At 40.5% G+C, this 25,291-nt stretch overlaps 2 protein-coding genes across 2 annotated transcripts in view; both read left to right on the plus strand.

Annotated features, from left to right (window-relative positions):
• Positions 1-2,776: 2,776 nt before the first annotated feature.
• Positions 2,777-23,602, plus strand: C4H4orf33 (chromosome 4 C4orf33 homolog). The gene is made up of 9 exons (XM_073341119.1): positions 2,777-2,859; positions 8,479-9,364; positions 11,319-11,394; positions 11,540-11,644; positions 11,754-12,017; positions 14,371-14,431; positions 14,675-14,726; positions 14,857-15,056; positions 17,135-23,602. The coding sequence occupies exons 5-9, from the start codon at positions 11,837-11,839 to the stop codon at positions 17,229-17,231; spliced, it is 591 nt and encodes a 196-aa protein (XP_073197220.1). The 5' UTR covers positions 2,777-2,859; positions 8,479-9,364; positions 11,319-11,394; positions 11,540-11,644; positions 11,754-11,836; the 3' UTR covers positions 17,232-23,602.
• LOC140910382 (UPF0462 protein C4orf33 homolog) overlaps positions 17,246-25,291 on the plus strand; it is a 112,935-nt gene continuing 104,889 nt past the window's right edge. The window contains exon 1 of the mRNA XM_073341120.1: positions 17,246-17,253. The gene's annotated coding sequence lies outside the window, so the exon portion shown is untranslated. The remainder of the gene's footprint in view (positions 17,254-25,291) is intronic.

Consider the following 25,291-nt stretch of genomic DNA (forward strand, 5'->3'; position numbering starts at 1 on the left):
AAGCTTAAAGCGACACTCATGTCTGACCCTGTACTAAGGGCCCCAGACTTTGACAAACCGTTCCTAGTAACCACAGATGCATCCGAGCGTGGTGTGGGAGCAGTTTTAATGCAGAAAGGACCTGATCAAGAATTCCACCCTGTAGTGTTCCTCAGCAAAAAACTGTCTGAGAGGGAAAGCAACTGGTCAGTCACTGAAAAAGAATGTTATGCCATTGTCTACGCTCTGGAAAAGCTACGCCCATATGTTTGGGGACGGCGTTTCCACCTGCAAACCGACCATGCTGCACTAAAGTGGCTTCACACCGTCAAAGAAACTAACAGAAAACTTCTTCGGTGGAGTTTAGCTCTCCAAGATTTTGATTTCGACATCCAACACATCTCAGGAGCTTCTAACAAAGTGGCTGATGCACTCTCCCGTGAAAGTTTCCCAGAATCAACTGGTTAAAATCGTCCTTGAGATGTGGAAAATATTGTTAGTCTTTATGTACTTGGTAGTATATTTAGAGATGCATGTGTCTTATTAACTCTGTTTTCCTAGAGCTCCAGGAAGAAATCCCAGCCAGTGTTTCACCCTAGCTGAGATTTGGGGGGCGTGTCATAAAAATAAAGGGAAGGGTAAACCCCTTTGAAATCCCTCCTGGCCAGGGGAAAGCTCCTCTCACCTGTAAAGGGTTAAGAAGCTAAAGGTAACCTCGCTGGCACCTGACCAAAATGACCAATGAGGAGACAAGATACTTTCAAAAGCTGGGAGGAGGGAGAGAAACAAAGGGTTTGTGTGTCTGTCTGTAGTCGTCTTGGCCAGGGACAGAACAGGAATGGAGCCTTAGAACTTTTAGTAAGTAATCTAGCTAGGTATGTGTTAGATTATGATTTCTTTAAATGGCTGAGAAAAGAATTGTGCTGAATAGAATAACTATTTCTGTCTGTGTATCTTTTTTGTAACTTAAGGTTTTGCCTAGAGGGGTTCTCTATGTTTTTGAATCTAATTACCCTGTAAGATATCTACCATCCTGATTTTACAGGGGGGATTTCTTTATTTCTATTTACTTCTATTTTTTATTAAAAGTCTTCTTGTAAAACACTGAATGCTTTTTCATTGTTCTCAGATCCAAGGGTTTGGGTCTGTGGTCACCTATGCAAATTGGTGAGGCTTTTTATCCAACATTTCCCAGGAAAGGGGGAGTGCAAGTGTTGGGAGGATTGTTCATTGTTCTTAAGATCCAAGGGTCTGGGTCTGTAGTCACCTAGGCGAATTGGTGAGGCTTTTTACCAAACCTTGTCCAGGAAGTAGGGTGCAAGGTTTTGGGAAGTATTTTGGGGGGAAGGACGCGTCCAAACAGCTCTTCCCCAGTAACCAGTATTAGTTTGGTGGTGGTAGCGGCCATTCCAAGGATAACGGGGGTAATATTTTGTACCTTGGGGAAGTTTTGACCTAAGCTGGTAAAGATAAGCTTAGGAGGTTGTTCATGCAGGTCCCCACATCTGTACCCTAGAGTTCAGAGTGGGGGAGGAACCTTGACAATTGTACTTATATTTCAGTGTATGGTACATAAAGCAGTATAAACCAGTCATATGAAATTTTAGGGTGTACTGACTTCACCAGTGCTTTTTATGGAGTTGTAAAACTATGCAAATAACTAGATGAGTTGAATACCCCCGGAAGACCTCTGTGGACCCCCAGGGGTATGTGGACCCCTGTTTGAGAACTACTGTAGGAAGGCATGTATCTATGCCGTGCCAGGAGATCATTGTGATATCAGAGGTAACTCAACCAATCACCAGCCTTATTCTACAGCTAATTTCTATGAAACGGTTAAATAAGGGAGACTGTTCAGATAGTGGATTATTTGGCCCAGCTGTCACACTCATGCACCCAACTGCTACCCACACAAATCAACACATCTCCTAGTACAACCCACCCCCAGACACTAATCAACACAAGCAGCACATGCAGTAACTCCAAACATATACAGCCCCTTAATGCGGCACACTCACCTCATTTGCCTCCAGCACGGATCTCTCCCTCACTCACCATGGATGTCTCTTTGTGGCCAAGATGGACATAGCAATCTCTTCCTTTTCTGGTATTGATAGTCTCTCCCCTTGGTTCCCTCAGATTCTGATTTGGGGTCCAGTGGTAGGCAGTAAGTGCTGCTCCCAAAAGTGGTTTTTCCCTGGATCACTTCCTACCAGTCCCCTTTCTCCCCACAACAAATTAAGTAAAGACATTAAATAACTGGAATCTGTAGAGTGCATGACAAACTTGGATGTGACCTTTAATTCTTTTTAAGTTTCCCATATAAAAGAAGACTGAAATCAAAAGTAAAGTCTCAGACCTTCAGAGCATCACAGGGTTTTCTCTGGGTGTGGTAAAGTCACTATAGCCTGGCATGCAGTATTCCTTCCCAGGAGCTCTGAGTGTATGACAGTTTAGCTCTATTGTCTTCTGGCCCATTCTTCTGAGTTCCTCCTCCAAGCCGTGCATGCTTTGCGTGTGTGGTGTGGTGTTGGGGGAACAGGGAATGGGGGTTGTCTGGGCCCAGTGCAGCTGCTCAATCCTTTCCTTACTAGTGTGGGGTTTGTATACTCTATCACATGCCCCTAGACCAAATCAACACAAGCACCCACACAACAACACAACCAGCATACACAGTAACTCCAAACACATGCAGCCCCTCATGCAGCATGGGCTTTCAGCTACTAGTATCTTAATAAGATGCATTATTTCCTCTTGTCACTTCTAGAACTTGCTCTCCTATAATTCTAACCTGTGAGACCTCCCTTCAAGTTTTATGCTTAAGGGGGGAAGCATCACATTTCCTGCTGCTGTCAGGAATTGTAACCACCTACCAAAGAGGTAAGAAAATCTTTTCATTATTGTTTTTCTTCTGATAAATGGTTGTTTTTATGTCTTCTGCAGGGATACTCTCTGGATTTCCCCAGATTTTTTCTAATGAGGGAGAGGAGAAACATAATGGAACATTAAATGACTTAAAATCCAAAGTGCCTCTTCACTAAAGCTACATAATAGCACCAACATTCTATTTTTATTTTTAGAAACTATTACTAGTGTTTTTGTATGAGTATATATGTTATGTGCGCACACAGAGGTTTTGATCCTGCATCATACAGTTGCAGAGTGTTGTATATGTAGGCACAAGGTAAAAAATGAGTAGCAGGACAAAGGAAGCATCAGATCCTGATCTGCATAACCACCAAATTACTGCTGTCTAATACCGGAGGGGAGCATGCAGCTTTATTTACATCCTCAGGCACACTCATTCTGTGCCTTTTTTTACCCTGAGCTGTTAAGAGTAAGGGAACAAGCCCACAGTGGGCTTGAGGCTTACTTTCACTAAATGTGGAGAATTACACATAACGCCCCATCCGGCTCCCATTTAAGTTAATGGGAATCTTTCTGCTCACTTCCGTGGGAGCTGAATCAAAACCCAAGTTGCTTAACCTTAATTGTGTCCACACACATCCTCTATGTACACTTCTCCAAAGCACAGTCACCTTATACTCCCGTTGCTTAGTGCATAAGGAGTTATGGGATCAAGGTCTCAAGATTTATGTATGAAATTAGTGACCTTTTGTGATAAACCTTTCAGACACAATTTTTTAAATATTAAAGTAACCATCTGATTATCCACAATATATAACCCTTTTGTGGTTCTGTATATATGAAAAGGTTGGATGGGTCAGGGTTTCTGAGGGGGGCAGTCAGGGTGGATAGGGGGCAGGCTGTTTAGGGAGGCACAGCCTTCCCTACCTGGCCCTCCATACCGTTTCGCAATCCCGATGTGGCCCTTGGGCCAAAAAGTTTGCCCACCTCTGTTCTAAATAGTCACAATCGGAAGACCATAATATTAAGGCTGACTGGCTTTCCCCTGGCTTAGTTGCAACCAGTGATTATTACTTCTAAAAACTGGATCACTGTTCAGATGCATGAACTTTTCACAGAGAGCTTGGAATGGTTTGTGGAATTACTGCACGGTGCAATACACAGCTGAACAGCTCTGATCTAGCTACATAATTTGCTAATTGTATGTGGCTGTCCTTACCGAGTATGTACGTGCCTCAACTGTGTGCTGGATATAATGCACACCTGGTTGGAGTATATGATCATGCTGTCCTCTAAAAGTTAACTACTGTTATTAGAAAAGCTTTTGTCCCATCACCTGTTTGTGTGAGCATGTTGCCCTCCAGTGGCTTCAGCCTAAAAAGTATATAAGACCTAATGCTTCTACACAAGTATGAATGTTTTTCTCCTATTTATAATGTAAAAATCTGATACAGTTTTTGAAACTTTCTAATTTAGGGCCAGACAATGACATGCTCTTACATGGGTAAACACTCTTTCTGCCCCCTCCACACCAGGTGAAGTGTACTGTTCCCTGTGACAAAGAGTGGCAGAGGACAGTCTTTGCTGTCTGCCTACTTAATCAAGATGTTCCTGCTTTCCCTTTGGTTTGTGGCAGATCTGACACTACCCCAACATAGGCCACTGCCTTGCAGAGAGCATTTTTGTGAACTGTAAGTGCTCCTAAAAGTGCCGTTACAGTATGTCTTGTAAATGTTCTTAGTTTTGTGAGCCTCAGGCATACAAAGTATCACCTATGAAGTAAGCGAGTTCTTGAACTATCCTTTGTATCTTCTGAAACCTAATATAGTACAGCTTAGATTCTCGCCTCTCTTTAGCCTCCATCTTCCTTTTCATCCTGCTTTCCCTCCTGTCTCAAAAAAGACAAACAACATTCTGACTTTTAAAGTAGAAAGTCAGGATATTTTAGATAAACAGCTGCCATTAATATCTGTTTGTAATGATGCCTTGGCTTCAATATTCAGTCAAGTGAACATATAAAAAACAAATGTATAGATAGTGAAAGTTGCTTTAGGAAGTGCCAGTGGCTGGTTTTCTAAAGTTTTTTTTTTTTTTTTTAAGTATTTTTGTTAGATTCTATATAATAAATAAGTAACTATACATTTTAAGTAATAGAAAGCTGCTTCACAGAGTCTGTAAGGGTTCAGATGAGTCTGGTGGCTCTTTAGAATAGTGTTTGGTGCAGTGTCATAGCTGACCAGGTGCTATTCCATCACAACAAGGATAGACCTTTAGTATTTAAGAGTAAAAGAGAGCGTGCAGAATATTCCTCCTGCAATAGGCTGCTTAACGGAGCATTCAGCACACATTGTTGAAGTGGATGAAGTTTTCTGAATTTCAGATTACTGTAGATCCTATACTACCACTGTTTGTGAGTAGTTGGAAGGTGTCGGGGGGGGGGGCAGGTGTAGCCATGTCTTTCCTTTCTTTCTGGATTCTCTGAGTGCATCCCCTCATGTATTAGGCTTTGTGCCCTTACTGTTATACCAATAAAATAAAAACCAGCAGGTTCTTATTAAAGGGGAAAAGGCAAAATACCACATTTATTGTGAATACAGAAAGAATCATAGTAAGCAGTTAGTTATAGCTATAACATTCCATTCAATCTCATATTCGTTCATTCACTCACACACACACATACACAGGTTCTCCAAGGTTGTTATCATAGTTACCAGCCTTAGAGTTGCTCATGCCAAGCCACTGGCCAGGTGGCCTGGACATGAGGCGGGAGCAGGGCCTCGTCAGATGCACGTCTGATGCTCCTGGAAGTCGGTTTGCAGAATCAGACCCCAAAGTTCTCACTTTCTAGAGTCCATTTTTATAGGAATTTCTTCCTATGTCAGTCTATGGGAATTACTTCATCATGCTGTTGCTGAATCAATCAGCAGATGTCACATTCCTGACGGCTCTGTGCTGCCAGATGTTATCTTGTTCTTTGGTTCTCCCATTCTTGAGGCTGTTGGGTGGATTCCAGTCTGCCCTCCGGGGGTCCTCTGGTTGTTTCCACTTGACGCTGCCTTCAACTGATGGACACTGGATTCTTAGGCTGGCACCTCCCTGATCATTCAGTTATTATCCACACCAAGCATCCATCCACATACATCCTCTATCTCTATTTTAATCACAATTGTTAACAAAGCGAGATGAATACAACAAAAGGGCAGGGAGTCTCTGGGTGCTGTTTCTGTTGTTACAGAGTATTGCTTTGAGTCTCTCTCTGTGTGAGTAGTTGTTGTTACAAAGAATTGCTTTGAGAACAGACTCTGTCTTAGAATGTACTAACACAATTAGCAGCTTGCAAGTTTTACACATAGAGGGAGAGAAACAGTACCAAAAACCAAGAGACCTCTTAATTAGTAATACCCTGGAATTTAAACCATGGGGAATCAAACTCATTTGTGATTTTAATACAGAACTTCTTTAATATGATCCAACGTTACTTCTCCTGGGTTGGAATTCCACAGTTCTCCCACTCTTAGACCAGGTCCTAGACTGTAATACCTTGCGTATCAACTGTGCTTACCCAGTAGGTCTAACAGAGATCAACACCTGGAGTTCTTCCCTTTGGGAGTCTGAGACAGAGATGAATATGGTGACCAGACAGCCAAATCATTGTTTGTTTTAACAGTCAGAGCAAAGAATTTAGAGAAAAAGGATTATAAACCAACAAAGTCTGCATGCATATCTAATGACTTACTATTCCCTCATGTTTGCCTTGACAGGCTGAATTTCTTCTGACACCCCAGCTGGTCTGGGATTTCTGCTTTCCCCTGACAGATCCCCAGCTACTTTCGCTTTGGAAAGAGTCTCTTTTTATCCAGCCAGAGTTCTTTTGTTCTTGTCAGTTCCCATACTTTTGCCTTTGTCATCAAAAAAACAGTTCAGTAGGCTCTGCAGGAAGTCAAGACAGATTCCTCAGAGCCATTACCCTGTAACAACCCTTATTCCTGAGGGCATTCTGCACCAAAAAAATAAAAATTATGTGCACAATATTTTAAAATTCTGCAAATGTTATTTGTCAAATAAATTTGGAGGCTCTGGCATGGCATTAAGGAGCACAGGCCACTGGCTGCACAGAGATGGGAGATCATTGTGCAGCTCCCCCCGGGTACGGACTCAGCAGTGAGGCTGCACCTAACCCTGACACAGCCTGCCCCAGAAACACACCAGGGCCCTTCTCCTCTGTGCCAGGTGCACCAGGTGTGGGAAGGCAGACTCAGTGAGGCAGGATCCACGTGTGGAGGGGCTTACTGTGAAGGGAATCCAGGGGTGGGTGGAGAGGGTTCTGTGTGGGGTAATGTGGGTACAGGCGGCTCAGTGGAGAATCCAGATGCACAGGGGCTTGTTGGGGAGTTCTGAGTACAACGGTAATGAGATTCTGCAGGGGGGTCCAGGTGAAGGTGGTTTGGGCTCGGGGCGGGGGGGTCTGTGCATGGGGGTATAGCGCTCAGAAGGGAGTCTGGGAGTGGGGGGCTTAGTTGGGGGGCCCAGGTGTATGGGGAGTGGGGCTCAGCTGGGAGGTTCTGAGTGTGGGAGGGTGAGGCTCGGCAGGAGGGTCTTTGTATGAGGGGGTCTGGATGCATGGGGGTTGGGCAGATGAGGGAGCAGTTCCCTATACAGGGATCCCTCACCCTGCAGCTGAGGAGCGATGGGTGCAGGAAGTGGGAGAGAGGGGGCAGTTTGCAGAGCTTTCTGCAGCTGGAGAAATCAGATGCTGTATAGGGGAAGAGGAAGTCCTGTCCTCCTCAGCCCAGCTGAGACTAGCAGCTGAGCCTGGTCCAGGGTAGAAGCCACCGGCTGGGTTTTCCCCAGTTCCGTCCCCTGCCTCACAGTGATTTACCTCTCTGCTGGCTGCCCTGGGTATCCAAAATATACTGCTGAGGAGGGTTGCGTGACTGTTCTTGTGCCTTCCCATTGCTTTCCCATCAGAAAGTCAGTTTTCTGTGGGGAAGCAAAAAAATCTGTTGGGGAACGTAAATTCTGTGCATGCACAGAATTCCCCCAGGCGTAAACCCTCAAGTGTTTGCTGAGAGGTGGCTTACATTGAACTTTTCTTCCTTGCTGCTTATTTTCATTACATAAATATAAAGGGAAGGGTAACCACCTTTCTGTATACAGTGCTATAAAATCCCTCCTGGCCAGAGGCAAAATCCTTTCACATGTAAAGGGTTAAGAAACTAAGGTAACCCCGCTGGCACCTGACCCAAAATGGCCAATGAGGGGACAAGATTCTTTCAAATCTGGGGGGGATGGACAAAGGGTTCTGCCTGTCTGTGTGATACTTTTGCCAGGAACCGATCAAGGATGCAAGCCTTCCAACTCCTCTAAAGTTAGTAAGTAATCTAGCTAGAAAATGCGTTAGATTTTCTTCTGTTTAATAGCTTGTAAAATTCGCTGTGCTGGAGGGAATGTGTATTCCTGTTTTTGTGTCTTTTTGTAACTTAAGGTTTTGCCTAGAAGGATTCTCTATGTTTTGAATCTGATTACCTGTAAAGTATTTACCATCCTGATTTTACAGGGGTGATTCTTTTACCTTTTCTTTAAATAAAATTCTTCTTTTAAGAACCTGATTGATTTTTCATTGTTCTTAAGATCCAAGGGTTTTGGTCTGGTGTTCACCTGCACCAATTGTCTGATCACCTGATCCATCGTCTACAACCAAGCTCTGCGATACAACCGCATTTGCTCCAACCCCTCAGACAGAGACAAACACCTACAAGATCTCTGTCAAGCTTTCTTACAACTACAGTACCCACCTGCGGAAGTAAAGAAACAGATTGATAGAGCCAGAAGAGTTCCCAGAAGTTACCTACTACAGGACAGGCCTAACAAAGAAAATAACAGAACGCCACTAGCCGTCACCTTCAGCCCCCAACTAAAACCCCTCCAACGCATTATTAAGGATCTACAACCTATCCTAAAAGATGACCCAACACTCTCTCAAATCTTGGGAGACAGGCCAGTCCTTGCCTACAGACAGCCCCGCAACCTGAAGCAAATACTCACCAACAACCACATACCACACAACAGAACCACTAACCCAGGAACTTATCCTTGCAACAAAGCCCGTTGCCAACTGTGCCCACGTATCTATTCAGGAGACACCATCACAGGGCCTAATACCATCAGCCACACTATCAGAGGCTCGTTCACCTGCACATCCACCAATGTGATATATGCCATCATGTGCCAGCAATGCCCCTCTGCCATTTACATTGGTCAAACTGGACAGTCTCTACGTAAAAGAATAAATGGACACAAATCAGATGTCAAGAATTATAACATTCATAAAGCAGTCGGAGAACACTTCAATCTCTCTGGTCACGCAATCACAGACATGAAGGTCGCTATCTTAAAACAAAAAAAACTTCAAATCCAGACTCCAGCGAGAAACTGCTGAATTGGAATTCATTTGCAAATTGGATACTATTAATTTAGTCTTAAATAGAGACTGGGAGTGGCTAAGTCATTATGCAAGGTAGCCTGTTTCCTCTTGTTTTTTCCTCCCCCCACCCCCCAGATGTTCTGGTTTAACTTGGATTAAAACTTGAAGAGTGGTCAGTTTGGATGAACTATTACCAGCAGGAGAGTGAGTTTGTGTGTGTGTATGGGGGTGGGGAGGATGTGAGACAACCTGGATTTGTGCAGGAAATAGCCCAACTTGATTGCCATGCACATTGTGTAAAGAGTTGTCACTTTGGATGGGCTATCACCAGCAGGAGAGTGAATTTGTGTGGGGGGGTGGAGGGTGAGAAAACCTGGATTTGTGCTGGAAATGGCCCACCTGATGATCACTTTAGATAAGCTATTACCAGCAGGACAGTGGGGTGGGAGGAGGTATTGTATTCTGTGTGTGTATATAAAGTCTGCTGCAGTTTCCACAATATGCATCTGATGTAGTGAGCTGTAGCTCACGAAAGCTCATGCTCAAATAAATTGGTTAGTCTCTAAGGTGCCACAAGTACTCCTTTTCTTTTTGCCAATATATCCATACACTAAACATTCCAATAACCAGGTCAACATACATTCTTCATAAATTATTGCAGCTCCACTTCCTTCACAGAAGGTTCTTTGTTTTAAACCACCACACTCCCCATTAATTTCATTGAAGATGTCTGTCATGGTCAGTAGCAGAATATGGTGGTTTATTTGCAGATAACCTTTAAAAGGATAAGCTTTACAGTTTACCTTTTTAATTGAAAAGTTACCTGAGTGCTGCAATGAACATAAAGACTCAGCAATGGGTTTATTAAGTTGAAATGTTGGTTTGGTTCTTAAGTCCTTGCATTTTATTGGTTTACAGCAGAGCAATCCTTAGTGCCAACTGTTTTCTGATCATTTTAATTTCTTCTATTTTGACGTTTACAAAACAGGTATTACATGTTACTTTGCCATGAAATAAATTGATTTTCACATTCTCAAATCAGTGAAGTTACATTTTGCAGTGGAAATTTATAGTTTGGTCTAATGTAGAATAGATGTTGATTATTTTGGTAAAAATCTTTGACAATTTGTGGAAGATATGTTTTTGTGCACATGCACAGTTACCATTTCTTAATCTTAACTTGGGAGATCGTATTTTCAAAAAAACAAAAGTAATTGGATCTTATTCTAAATGAATCGCTTGGCAATCTTATTTATTTTAATTATGCAAGTGTAAGATTACTAGTTAATGCTTTCAGGAGACATACATTTTGTTTTGCATTTGTTTTAAAATATTGAAAGATGTTTTTCAAATTTTCTGACATTTATTTAAAAAAAATTCTCATGTTAAGGTATTGTACAGAAACGCCTATGTGGAACCACCCGATTACTTCATGGCCTGAAGATGGGGCCCAGAGGTCACGCAGAGTATTTTGCAACCACCTGAGCACTGAGAACCAGGCTTTGTGACAATCCACTATGACATTGTGGGGGATGATTGTGATGGGTCAGAGGGGCAGGACATTATCTATACAGATCTTTTGCCTACAATCCCTGCAAATGGGAACATAGTTGGCCAGGGACACTCCTATAGACTACAGTACCAGAAGCAGCCACGGACTAGGTGTGTGATGAGAGGTAGAAAAACATATCTTAGCCCCACGTTTCCAAATCCTTCAATTGGACCCTCCGCACACACAGTCTTTTTGTTTATGTTTTGAATGTGGGATCAGGATTACATCATATGTTCCTGTCCTACAGGGTGAATTTCATTGAATAACACTGAGGTCCTGTTTTGAAAAAACAAGATCTCCTTGCTCTTTTCCTTCAGAAAAGGATGAATTTTAGGGATCCAGGACTATATGTGTATAGCCCAGGAATAAGTTTTTAATTAAATGCATATTGTGACCATCTTAATATTTGAGCTCAGCTGCTTTGTCTAAATTTTTAAAAAGTGTGCAGCATTTGCTTTTATTATAAAACTCATTTGGCTAAATTCTTTTTTGCAGCAAACTAGTGCAACTTCTTTGACTTTAGCAGAGTTGCATTTGTATGTGAAGACTGAATCTGACCTCTGTTTTTAAGGTACTATGACCAAGCTTATTTTATCAGTCCTTGTATGTGAAAAGCAGAATTTTCAATTAACCGTATTAAGCTGTGACAAGAATATTAATCCATTTTATGGCCTCTGTGCAGTCTTTCATTTTAATTTTGCTCAATTTTCTTTAAGCTAGTCCTTCCATTTAAAGGGCATCATCCTGCAGCCCTTATTCCTGGGAGAAGTCCCACTGACATTCATTTGCATTTTCCTCATCAGTAAGAACTGAAAGATCAGGTACAAAGAGATCAATTATCCCATGTGCTAACTTGCTTGGAGTTTCATGCTTAAGATAACAAAATAGCATTGCATAAAATTTTATATTTTTTTTTTCTTCTTCCTTTAGACAATACCAACAGGACAATCTTTTCAGCTAATCTTGGAATTGTTGACATACTTCCATTTCCAGTTCGTTTATAAAATAGTTAGATGGAATTTAAAATTGAACACACATGGGACAGTTTACCAGTGAGTCATGAGCCAGCAACTGTCAGGCTGAAGTCCGGCAGTGCAGGATTGCTGATGGAAGTAAGTGCTCTCTTCTTTAATGATCCTCCAGCACCACTTGTAGAGCCAGGAAAGCCTTTCAATGGACTGTGGGACTATGAGGGTAAGTGGAAATGTTTTATTGCGAACAAAAATCTTGTGTAATACCTTGAGCAGTTTACTTAATTTGTGTACCAGTGTAGATGTTAGTGTTCCTGTGCAGTTGACGTATCTAGTTTTTGTTTTAAATCCTGTGACAAGTTATTTCACCAGGCCAATATAGCTTGAACTGACAGATACATTAAATCTATTTGTTACAAATTCTGATTCTTTAATCACAATACAGTTCCCTTAAAGACGACAAAGTCTGGTAAGACTGTAAAGTTAACATTCTTTTTTTCCTTAATATGTTGAGTGTTCAAGAAGACACTTCACTACTACTAATGACTACTTATTTATGATGACACCTTGCATTCAGAAAGTTCCAGAAGGAACTTACAAACTTTACATTGTCCGTATCTATATAAATCAATTCTCTCATTATAGAAATACAGTCAACCTTGGAACAAAGAGTCGTGGGTAGTTGTTTAATAGAACATACAACAAATTACATTAGTTTGGGAAAGGAAGTGATCAATATGTTATCTAATTGAAACATATGAATATATGAGGCAAACAGAGTGTAAATACCTAAATAAGATTTTTTCCAACACAGTGGAATTAACGCCACTGTTCCTGTTAAAAGTGTAGAAATGCGATTTGTTTAGTTAAAAAATATTTGATTTTTGTTATTAAAAAGTGTAGAGGGATGGGGTGTAGTATAGAGGGATAGTCATGAGATCTCGAATGACAAGTAATGTCGCATCCTAAAGATGGGAGGAGGGGGGTGTATATTTAGAAATGTACAGATAAAGTGGCAATTGTGTTAATCCTAATGAATGAAGATTGTACTCTTCCTTAAAGAAACAGACAACTCAATTTAAACCAGTAATAGTTTAAACTGTAAACCAGTAACTGGCAAATTTTGATAACTCTTTTCAGCAGTTATTGAACTTCTTCTGATGGGAATCTATTTGAGAGAGAATAAATTTTGCAGGAGGCTACTGCCCAACAAAATTGACCCTACACACATTATGTGAAAACAGGGAAATTTTATTAGTTCATGTAATCTTCGGTGCAAAATTATGCCTATCCCAAAATTTGTTTTTACAACAGTGCTGTTGTTTCTTCTTCTCTGTATGTCATTCTTTTTTTTTTTTCCTTTTTCAGTTGTGCTCTTGTGAATGGGTCAGTCTGTTATGTTTACAGCCATGCTCTATCTTCTGTTGTGATTATCAAAGCAGTAATACTAGTGATCTACCAAAAAGTTAACACCCATCACCCACAAAATTCATTACATTTAAAAAGTCAAGATTAATGCAGAATACAACCAAAATAATTTAATAACCAGATAGTAAATTGTATTTATTCCTTTCTATAGCCGAAATCAATAACTTCTATTTCTTGTTCTGAAAAAGTACATCGTGGTGAGAGTGCACTATACTTTGTTCTGACATTGCAATAAATGACCTCAAGATTCATATTTAACGTTCTTTGCTAATTTGAAAGTGGTGCGGTATTCAGGCCATGAGACTCTCCCTTATCATACACTTTCCCATCAACTTCTCCTGAAGGGTGATACAACAAGGGCAGCTTGCTTCCAAGTATGCCTGCTGCCTTAGAACACTACTTCTATCTCCAGAGTCAGTCATCCTCCAGAAAAGCTAATGGCTTTTACAGTCCAAACATTTTATTCCTTGGCTGTTTGTATCCTCCTCCCAGGATTCCTGCTTCAGCTGGTCTTAATGATAGGCCTCTGCGTGCAGCTTAATCTTTGTGTGCGTGCATGTGTACACCTGTGGGTTTTTTCTTTCTTGTCTTTTATTTTATGTTCAAGCCAGTAGATTGGAAATTCAAAGTGCCAGGTTCCTGCACTTAGGTGCTTTACTTATGATGTCCACTGTGAGTGCAATTGACTACAATCACTAAGTCCTAACCAATTTCACTCACAGCAGGCATCACAAGTGAAGTGCTTCTGAGCTGTTGCTACTTTTGTCCCATTGACCGTTAACATCAGTTAGCAGAACTATCTTTTTCCCCTTGACTCCAGCTTGAGACCCAGTAGTTAGATAGAACAAAGCAAAATCAAAATAACCTCTTTATTGCTGCTTTTTCTTAATAAAGCTCCTTCTGGTGACCTTTTTTTTTTTTTTTAATCAGCTAAGCATTGCCGTTCTAAATGATGATTGTGGCATATTGCTCAGAATAGCTTACAAACTGCTGATGGCATAGGTACAATAAGTGGAATTCTAGAACATTGTAGGTTACGTTTCTGCATAAAAAGATATTTAGTGAGAAGTTCAGAGGCGGAACAGAATAAATAATTACCATATTATATTGATGGCGTGTATGGGGTTTTTTTTTTTGTTTGTTTTCAGTTGTTGAAGCATTTTTCTTGAGTGAGACAACTAAGCGGTACTTGGAAGTTGAACTCTGTCCGTAAGTACGGTGCTTTTCTATTTTTAAAATGTGTCACCTTACATTTTCAATGCCATTATATTAGCATTTCTAATGTTCACTCAGACACACACAATTGTGGAGGTGTGGTAGGGAATAGAACAGTTGTGGTAGCTACTTCAGCCCTGAGATGTAATGGGAAGTCATACATATATGTGAATATAGGAATATACTAATAGTTTACTTCAGCTGAATAACGTTGTTGCTCTATTTTAATATGGTCAGCCATGGACAACATTTATTGCTGTTGCTTTCTGGCAGAAGAAGAGTATGGAAAGTAAGTGATAAAACGCTTTCCATAAAAGTGTGGAAAATTAACATCCTTTCTTAGTATCTAGTTGATCTTTATCTTTCAAGCAAATAGGAAACAACTGCCTTTCTTTTGCTTTTTTATTGCTCTAACATAGCAAGAACTTGCTTTAACATATGAAGTGTCCAGAACAGAGACCAAATGGGAAGGCAGAGCTCATCTTCCTTGGAGATATTTTCCACCATGCACTGACAAGTTTAATGCATTTGCAATTCATGGGTCAGAAGCAAAGAGAACTTATGAAGCACTTTACCCTGTGCCTCAGCATGAAATACAGAAAGGACAGAAACCTGATTTGTAAGTAGAAAATTACCTCATCTGCATCACAATATATAATAGGAGTATTGGAGAAATTTTTGTAAAATGGAGTTAATTTAGTTATAAAATTAAGACTACCATCCTAGTGCTTTAATTATGCTGCTAAGCACCAGTTCCGCAAGCACTCCTGTGTGTAAAGAGTTCTGTGGCAAATAGCTGTAATTAGAGGTTGATTTTTACTGCTATCCCTTAAGTGCATAGCAAATTATACTTTCAACACCAGTGGCATCTATTTCATCACAGTTCTCAACAAGATCAATAATTTGATTGTCCCACATTTTCCTGCCTAGAGCACCCTTTGAAATGCCAACCAGTAATAATCTTACTATATGCATCTCCAGTGGACCTGCTTTGTTTCTTCTTTACTTTTCATGACAGCCCTGGCCCAGTTTCTCGTTTTGGAACTGATTGCAGTAAAGGGGGACTGACTAAATCAGTTGAAAGAGATTGTAATATTAAAAAAACAGACATCATCAACAGAAAAAGAGACAAGCATGACCTCACCCAGATTCCATTTTGGGCCTATTTATTGCCCTGACCATGAAGTGAAGTCAGACAACGATGAACTGGGTTATAATACTAATTGCTACTTCTGTGCAATAAGGCTTCTGGTATTTGTGGTGTTTAAAAAGAATGCCTTATCTTTTGCAGCAAACAAGGGAGTGCCAGAAGGATTTTGTGGGGGAAGGAAAGAATTTATGGAATATCTAACAATATTTGTGTGAATTCTCCCCAAACCTTTGTATGGGGGAGCATTCAGCATATAAATAGATTTATTCCAATTTCAGTTTTGCTTTGTAATTCGTCTTTACTATTGGTTTTTGACTCGTCAGGGTTAAATCAAGTGAAGAAAGATCAAAGGTTATTTGAAAAGAGGGGGGAAAAATCCTTCCCTTTAACAGTTATGTGATACTAGCATAGTGTGAGCTGTATTACATGATTTACTAGCTGGTACTTATGACTACAGCATATGTAATGGAAAGAAGACATCTAGTATTCTAATGCTCCAGTAGAGTAGCCCAAAGGGCTGCACCAAGGAAGGCTTTTTACAGGGTTTTAATCAGGATTTTATGCATAGCTTTAATTTCATTCTTGTGTAAATGGGAAAGGGAGATTTCAATCCCTATGTACCCATCCCTTTTATACCAGCCTAATTTTCCTTCCCTCTGTGCTTTTTTCTGCCTTTGATGTCCTCTTCCTCTTTTCCTTTTCCTCCCAAATGCCTTATTCATGTTTACTAACCCTCTCCAATCATTTCTCCTACCCCACCATGGCTCTAAAAGTAAATTAATAATAATAATAATTAATAAAGTAATGGAAATAAGCAGTGTTTCCATCATTTTCATTGTTGCCTATTTGGGGAGGGGGAAGGAGGGAGAAACTTGGTTAAGTACCGTCTTTGGGCTAGATCTTGAGCTTTAAGTAACATCACTGGTGGATTCTGGACATAGAGCCAGCATAACAGGCAAGGAGAGGGTCATTCCAGGGACAGCGGTGATCCTCCAATAGTCAGGGTCCTACATCAGATTCCCTCTCTACTGCTAACATGGAAGATGTGGCTGGAGGCAAGGGGTGAAGTGCGTCTCCCTTTTTACCAGACTGATTTACCAAGTGCAGTTTCAGCCTCCATTAGCAGCCAGTGTCCATTAGATTAGCCATCAGGGAGCTTTAACTTAAGTTTGGAAACTGGCCCAGTGCACAGCAGCCCAAAGAGTGCAGGAATTTAAAGGTGAGCTTAATGCAAGCTAACTTTACACCCAATATGTGCTGTGTGCTGCTTGGCTGTAGCTATGGATTTGGACCCATATTTTCAATGCAAGATTTGTTGAAGTCTTCTTACATAGCTCTACAATATTCCTAATTTATTAGATCTAGTTCTCACAAAACAGAGTATGGAAAATAAAGAGAACACTGGTTATGTCACTGTCCAAGAACTCAGGAAAATAAATATTAAATTATTTTTACAGATATGCAACCATTTTTATTCTTAACTTCTGAGTGTAAAGAAACAAATCTCATACCCTGAGTAATTTTCCCCTTCCCCATTTTATTTACAGCCATCGTTTGGAATTTTTCAAACCACTTAACCTGAAGGTGTTAATGGGAGAAGATTGGAAACAGCCTGAATCAGATCTGTGGATGTCAATTGATTAGATAAACGGATTTAAAAAATTAGGTATTTGATATGATTCAGCGTGGATGAAGCTGTAAGAAGCAACCTCTTCAGCTAAACTATGATAAGAGTTTTAGTATGCATTTATAAATGTCATAAAAAATGAGTGTTTGAAGGCCTTTTTAAGCACCAAAAAAAGTCAATCTTTTAAAAAGTAAGTTGTCCACAGCAGTTACATCTAAAAATCATGGGTCAATGGTTGAGGCTCCTTTTGTATTACCTCATCAAGACACAGATGTGGAACTCGCCTGTTCATGTAAGATGGTGGTGAGCCCATTTAAGTCATCCAGTTCATGCCCTTGGGCCTGCTACTGCAGGGAAAAAGATACTCTGACTAGAGTTGTACATTCAAGTTATAGTTAGTCAGGTTACAGTTCTTGGAAAAATCCAGTGTTTGAGCTGGGATATTCAGGTTATACAGTATAATCTGCATGTTGCTTCCTTACATTGAGCGATCTCCAAATATTTAGAGAGATTTTCACTGCTACATGGTTTTCATAACTTTTGCCATTGTGATTCTTGTTACCACTGGTAATTAAGTGATAAATCTGTCCTATTAACTGAATCTTGAGCTTTTTCATAGTATTTATGTAACATTGCACTCAGCTACATTACCTGACTTGTATGTTATGGAATGCTGATTCTACAATGGGGTTTGTTATATTGTATTTAACAACAATTTTTACATAACAGCGTTGCACAATTAATAAGGTAACCAAAATAGAATAATTGTTCTTTCCTCAGTGTCTTGTTTTGGGGGATGTATATAATTCCTTTATATATACCTTTTTTTTTTTTTTTTAAAAGAGTGTAGGTTCTTTGGGATATGACCCATGTTCTCTTGTGTTTGTACAGTACCTAGCACATGGTGGAGTTCCACCAGTAACAAGTAATAAATAACTGAACATATACTATGCATATGGAGGCAGTATGGTCCAGTGGATAGGGCACCAGACTGGGAGTCAGGAAACTTAAGTTTTAATATCCACTGTGACATACAGCCTACTTCCTGACATCCAGTGCTGCTATGCCTCAGGCCACGTCTACACTTAAAAATTAGATCGACATAGCTACATTGCTCAGGGCTGTGAAAAATTTCACACTCTGTGCAAAGTAGTTAGCTGCATCTTCTGTGGGGGTTAGGCTGATCTAAGTTGACAGAAGAATTCTTGCATCTCGGAGAGGTGGATTACCTATCATCACCTATTATCAATGGAAACCCCTCCTCTGTCAATATAGCAAGTATCTACGCTACAATGCTACAGCGGCAAAACTGCCGCATCATAACTGCCACAGTACCCATGCTAGTATAAATGTGGCCTCAGTTTCCCTTTAGCAGATTGGGGTCTTCCCCATGTTTGTAGGGTGAGTTGGGAGCATTGGCCCTCCAACCAAAGTCTTCTGGGGCAAACCAAAAGCTCCAGTAAACAATGAAGTGTGCTAGCCCCCTTCTGGCCTCAGTAATCCTTTTCCAGCTCTCTCTCAATAGTCCTTTTCTTCTGGCACGAAAGTCAGTTTGCTCCCTGTACATAAGAATGGCCATACTAGGTCAGACCAAAGGTCCATAGAATCATAGTACTGGAAGGGACCTTCAGAGTTCATCTAGTCCAGTCCCCTGGCCTCATGGCAGGACTATATATTACCTAGACCATTCCTGACAGGTGTTTATCTAACCTGCTCTTATAAATCTCCAATGATGGAGATTCCCCAACCTCCGTAGGCAATTTATTCCAGTGCTTACCTGGTCTTATCCATCTAGCCCAGTATCCTGTCTTCCGACAGTGGCCAAAACCAGGTGCTCCAGAGGGAATGAACAGAACAGGTGATCATCAAGTTGTGGTGATTGAGGTACGGGGGAGCCTGAGACCTCCCTTTCCAATCTGGGCTCCAAACCTGTGAAGTTATTGTTCTACTTCACTTTTTGCCTGTCTTCTTTCAACACAACTTCCTAGCCAATTCTCAGGCCTCTTCAGCTGAGCTCCTTGCAGGGTTCCATTGCTGCTCCCTCTCTGACTCTGCCATTATCCTAGCCCATGACTGTGCAGCTGGCCCTTGGCAGAACTTCACAGATTTTAAGGACAAAAAGGAACGTTATGATTATCTACTCTGACATATTCTGTATCGTGGCCACAGCACAGGCCATAGAACCTCGTTAAGTACTTTTTGCACCAAAGCCATAACTTCTGTTTAACTTCTAGCATATCTTTCTCTAAAATGAGTCTTTAAATAATGACTTCAAATGTCAGAGAATCCACCAAAGTAAGTTCTTCCAAGGGTTAATTACTCTCACTTAAAAAATATTTCTAAACTAAATTTGTCTAGCTTCAATTTCCAGCCATTGGACCTTGTTATGGCTTTTTCTGCTAGATTAAAGAGCCATCTATTAAAGGAAATCTATTCCTGTGTTTCAGTCACATGTTCTGTGGAGTCCCAGTCCTATGACCAGGGAGGAAATTAGACTAGACTGGTGACAGCCAGGGCTGACCTCTTCTCTTCTTAAACAGCCTGCTGACCATATAACACCAGCTATGCCAGTGATTTACATGACTTTGGGCAAGTCACTTAATGTTCCTCTGCCACATTTTCCCCATCTGTAAAATAGGATTAACAGTGTTTATCCATCTTTCTAAAGTGGTTAGAGATAGATGGATGAACATTCTTGCACTGTGTCTGTGGTACCTGAACACAATATGGATATGTCAACACTGCAGCTGGGAGCAAGCTTCCCAGTGCAGGCAGACAGACTGATGCTAGTAAGGCTTTTGCTGGTGTGCTAAAAATAGCAGCATGGTTATTGCTGCTCAGGCAGCAACTTGGGCTCTCTAGCCCATCCAGTCCCTTGGGGCCAAGCTTGGGTTGCTAGCCCGAGCCTCTGCCAGAGCTACGACATCCACTCTGTTGTTCTTAGCATGCTAGCTCAAGTCTGTCTACCTGGTCTCGGAGGCTCACTCCCAGCTATAGTGTAGAAATACATTTCCTGTTGCCATCTGTGGAAGGATTGGAGAATTTTGGTGTTCACAGTTGTGTTTAACTGTGCAGTGTGCCTTTAAAACTGGCTCTACTGCATGTATCATGTTCTGAAGAAGAAGAAGGGAAAAGTTTTTCATACACTGCTGTTCACTGCCTTTTGCTTATTAACAGGCATAAATCAATTTATTTGCCTAAATAGTGTCTTAACAATTCATTTTTCCTTACATTCATGCCACACCGTCTGCATCTATTAAAAAATTGTGAAAAGTGAAAGCTGAGTTTTGCTAATACTAAGGAAATGGTACATATTAAAATATCATTTTCTCACCATGTGTTTAAAATTCAAATACTCTGGTTTAGTAAACTCTGTGGACTCTGCTCAGATTATTAAAACCATACCTGCTTTTGGGGTAGGAAGAGGTGCATGCCTTGTCTAGGGGCTTATAGCCTTGTGGAGGGTAGGAGCATGCATATTTCTTTGAGATACATGTGGGAAGGACCACACTCGCCGTACACTGTTCAGAATAGTCCTCCTGCTGCAACCCATTGTGTATGCAGGGGAAGGAGTATGGCCATGCCCCATTCCTAAATCTATCCTCTGTGTTGTTTCAGTCAAGCTTCCCCTTCCATAAGAGGCCTCATTCTGGCTGCTCTGTCTCACTGTCAAGGTTCTGCCTAGCCTCCTTCACTTTTAGTATCTGAGGGCCAGATTTTTAAAGGTATTTAGGCTCCTATCTGCATTTTTGGGGACCTGAGATTTTTAATAATATGGCCCTCAGTGCCTCCTAGGAGGTACTTGCTGATTTTGCAAGAACGCTACAGGGATATGGGTATCCTTATCCCACACAATGCACCCATGCTGCAGAGGGGATGATTTGACTCTCTTATACATTCCTCTTAACATTTTTTTAGTGGCTAACTCTGCTTTGTTATGAGGGGGGAAATACTTCTCATTTCTTCCTAACCATATGAAGAAAATGTTTTCAAAGTGATATAGGGTTAGTTTTATTCCTCAGTATTTTGATGTGTACACAATATTTACTTTAGGCTCCCTTTCCATTAGTAGATTTATATATTCCAAAGCGAGAAGGGACCATTGTGATCATCTAGTCTGACCTTCTGTATAACACAGGCCATAGAACTTCTTCCCAAAAATAATTCCTCGAGTATATCTTTTAGGAAAACATCCAATTTTGATTTCAGAAATGTCAGTGATGGAGAGAATCTACCACAACACTTGATAAATTGTTCCAGTGGTAAATTAGTTTAAAAGTTATGCCTTATTTCCAGTCTGAATTTGTCTAGATTCAACTTCTAGCCATTGGATCATTTCATACTTTTCTCTGCTAGATTGAAGAGCCCATTATTAAATATCTGTTCCCCATGTAGGTACTTAAACTGTAATCAAGATTATAAACTGTAATGAGTTGCTGTGCTGGCATACCCATTCTCCATTCAATTATATGCTCTCTAACCAATACGGGCAGTTTAGCTTTTCTGAGCTCCATTCTTATGCAAATAGATGACTGCATTCTTAGTGTCACCAATTCTTTCTGCTCTCTTAATTAGACTTATAGATTTCTTGCTATAAAGTGCCATTTGTTGAAAATAGTAAGTATTGTATATATAGTTTTTAGGCTTCTTTTTACACCTGCAGTGCATACACATCCCCCTGAAAATTACCCTGTAGTCTTGAGAATATTGATCAATCCAATAAATACTAGTTTAAAAAAATACAAGAGTTCTGCTATCCCTCAAAGCTGTCTTATTTAATGAAATATAGTCATGGGCAAAAGGAATAATTTTCTTTTAACATTTCAGTATTTCATATATGCACTGTGTGATGTTTGTGAAACATTTAATTTTGCCATTTAAAGTAAAGCATTTTGAGTGTAAAGGGAAGGCTGTATTTAGAGCTTGTATCAAACAGATTTTCTTTTCTCATACTCAGCTGATTATCCTATATGTAAAGGAACAATAAGTCCAGTGATATTTACTCAGGTGGTTTTCAGCCTATTTTCCCCATCAGACTTCAAATTCTGTCCTTGGATGCGTCTGTGGGATTCTTATTGACTATATCTGAGAGAAGCAGATGAGTTACTTTCACCCTAAATAAAATTATTCTTTTGTTGCAATAGGTTATTACATTAGCTGTTTATTAAAATACATATTATTATATAGATCATATACACCATATATACTGTATGGAGAATATCTGCATGATAAGTTGCAGAGCTAGGTGATACAGACTTTATAGCTTTGAAAACTTTTCCTGTGCTCTGTCTACTAATCCGTCTCCTGTGGATTTATTTTAACATTTTAAACTTGGAGGAGCATTTTTAAACTGTTACCGTCTTTTAAAAATCAGCCTGCCTGATCAATATTTCCAATGGGCAATATTCAGTCCATCATCAGTTACAGTCTAATATCTCATGGCCCAGGAGACTGAATTATAGGAGTTTTATTCCTCTGGAAAGGGTATAGTCTCAGTAGGATGCATAGCACTTGATGCTAGCCCTGCAAGGAGTCAAGATAACTGATTTTATAGTCTGACATTTTTTTGTATATGGGAAAAAGTACTTTAGGTAATATTTAGAGGGTGGGGGTTTTTGTTTTTGAAGCCATAACTTTCTTCTCCCTCCTGAGCCCTGTATCGTAGGACTCCTGGTAAATCAAGGTATAAACCTGCTGTCATTGAAGGCCATGCCAAAAGTCTGCCTCCATTGGGCATATAACTGGGTGACTAAAGGAGCCTGGAGAAAGTACCAATAGGTGTTTAAGATGCTCCTGAATATTCCTAATCTAGTTCTTCTGTAACATGTGGCACATGGAGTGTATGTATGGGAGGGAGAAGGCTAATAAAGGTTTTATTAACACTGGTTTAAGTTGACCTGCGTAAGTCATTTGTGGTCTCATAACTTGTGAGTAATACAGCTATCAAAAATGCATGCTTGTGAAAGTGCCCCATTTTCTATTTTCTCTTTTCTCACTTGTGGGCCTGTGATGTATGGAGTAGCTGCAGAATGGAACCCTATGATATTATATGAGTGGGAAATATCAATCCAAATTTCTGTTTGCTAATACCACCAACCATTCTCTCCTCACCATTTTCTTATGAAATGTAACAAGGTATGATTGGAATGAGAAAAAGACTGATTTCTAGTCCTCACAAAAGGTTTTATGCTGTTGTAGTTGCAGAACATCACAATCCCATTCTCTTCAGTCAGAAGATGGATTCATAAAGCCTAAAATCTGTGTAATGTAAATGATCATTCACTGTAATCTGCTCAAAGCCTCATTCAGCCTGAGAAGGAGCTCTGTGAAGCTCAAAGGCTTGTGTCTCTCACCAACAGAAATTGGTCCAATAAAAGATATTACCTCACCCACTTTGTCTCATTCATACAAAATCATTCTTAGCTGTTGGCAACTGCAAAGTTCTGTATTTTTCTTTCTTTACTACTTTTTTGTTTTGTTTTGAAGTTCTGCTGATTCTAAATGAGCTATCAGCCTCTTTAAAATACAGCCTAAGTGTGTGTCTGTCTTCAGCGGAGGGTCCCACAGCTGCACCTCATTTTTCTTTCCAAATTCCAGAAAAGTGTATGTGCGCGCACGCGTGCATAATCAGGAAACTTTCTGGTTCAACAACCCTAGAGACTGAAGTAGCCATAGAAAAACTGGCAATACAAGGATTTGGTCAATGTGTCTGCTCTGGAGGGACCACCTTTTTGGGATGAGAGGGTAATTCAATCTCCAAGCCTATTCAGACTTTCTTGGCTGAAAGTGGAAACAAGAACACCCTATCATGCCCATAGGATGATGGTTTCTGTGATGTCAGATCCAGCCTTTATGAGCCTGCAGAGCCTATGGCTGATGCTGAGCCCTACCATGCCTAAATGTAAAGGTGAATCATAGCTTTCATTTTAAAAAAAGAAAAAAAAAGCTTCTGTCCCTTTTTCTTAGTAAGATAACTTTAAAAGAATAAAGCAATGCCTCTGGAGTACTAGCATTGAAAGTTTGTCCCTGATTTTAAATTTTTCCACAGTCATTCAGGCTGGCTTTTGGACTCCAGAAAAACTATAGTCAGATATTCTTTGATTATTTTTTTTGGCATGGGAAGGTTGTTGGAGGTATTGGTGCTGCCCAGACAACAACGGATGATGCCACAGCCCCCACAAGCTCACCAGAATCTGGCAGCGATTCTGACCTTTGGCTCCAATGAAAGGCAGCTCAATACCAAGGAAGGCTATGTAGTGGCTTAAGGATGTGACTAATTTGAGCTCTGAAGCATTCCCTGAGGTCTTAAGTCAAGTCACATGGACCAAAATTTACCAAGTCAGATGTACTAAATCCAGATGTGCGGCACTTGCAGTTCCCATTAACTTCAGCTTTAGCTGAGAACTTTTGAAAATTCTGCCACTTTTATATTGGCGCCTAAATATAAATGTAGCTCTCTAACTTTATACAATCAAGTTTGATGATTTTGTTCTTAGCCTTCATTTCTGCATCTGTGAAACTGGGATAATACCTACTTCAAAGGGGTCTTGTGATAATTAAGTAGTTAATGTTGGTGCATGTAAGTCCTGAAAACTTACACAAAGCCCTCCAGCTGCTGGGAATCTAGAAACCCTCAGAACCTCAGCTTTCAGACAGTTATCTCTTGCAAATGTTTTTAAGTGCTAACCTGGATCCCGATACAAGTACCCACTCTCCACTTCTTCTGCAGCAAAATCCTGAGAGGGGAGGCACTACACATTTCCATCCCCAAATCACATTAGTCTTTCTCTTTCTTTCGAGGTGAGCCATCCAACCATGGAGTGCTTGTCAAAGACTTATTTTATTAAGCCTCTGCACAATTCTCAGGCCAGCTCTTTGCACAAGATTTCTGGAAAGACTTATTTTTTTCATGATCCCAGTCACTTGATGTGGGCCAGGGTTACAAAAATCTATGTGATAGGGTGAGGGTTTGTGTCCACCTCTACAGAGCAATGCAGAAAGGGCCACTGACCTCTGCTCAAGGATCCAGTTACTACACTGGGGCCATGAGCCTGCAAACATTTATGCACAGGCTTAA

This window comes from Lepidochelys kempii, chromosome 4, assembly GCF_965140265.1.
Source record: "Lepidochelys kempii isolate rLepKem1 chromosome 4, rLepKem1.hap2, whole genome shotgun sequence".
NCBI classification, from domain to species: domain Eukaryota; kingdom Metazoa; phylum Chordata; order Testudines; family Cheloniidae; genus Lepidochelys; species Lepidochelys kempii.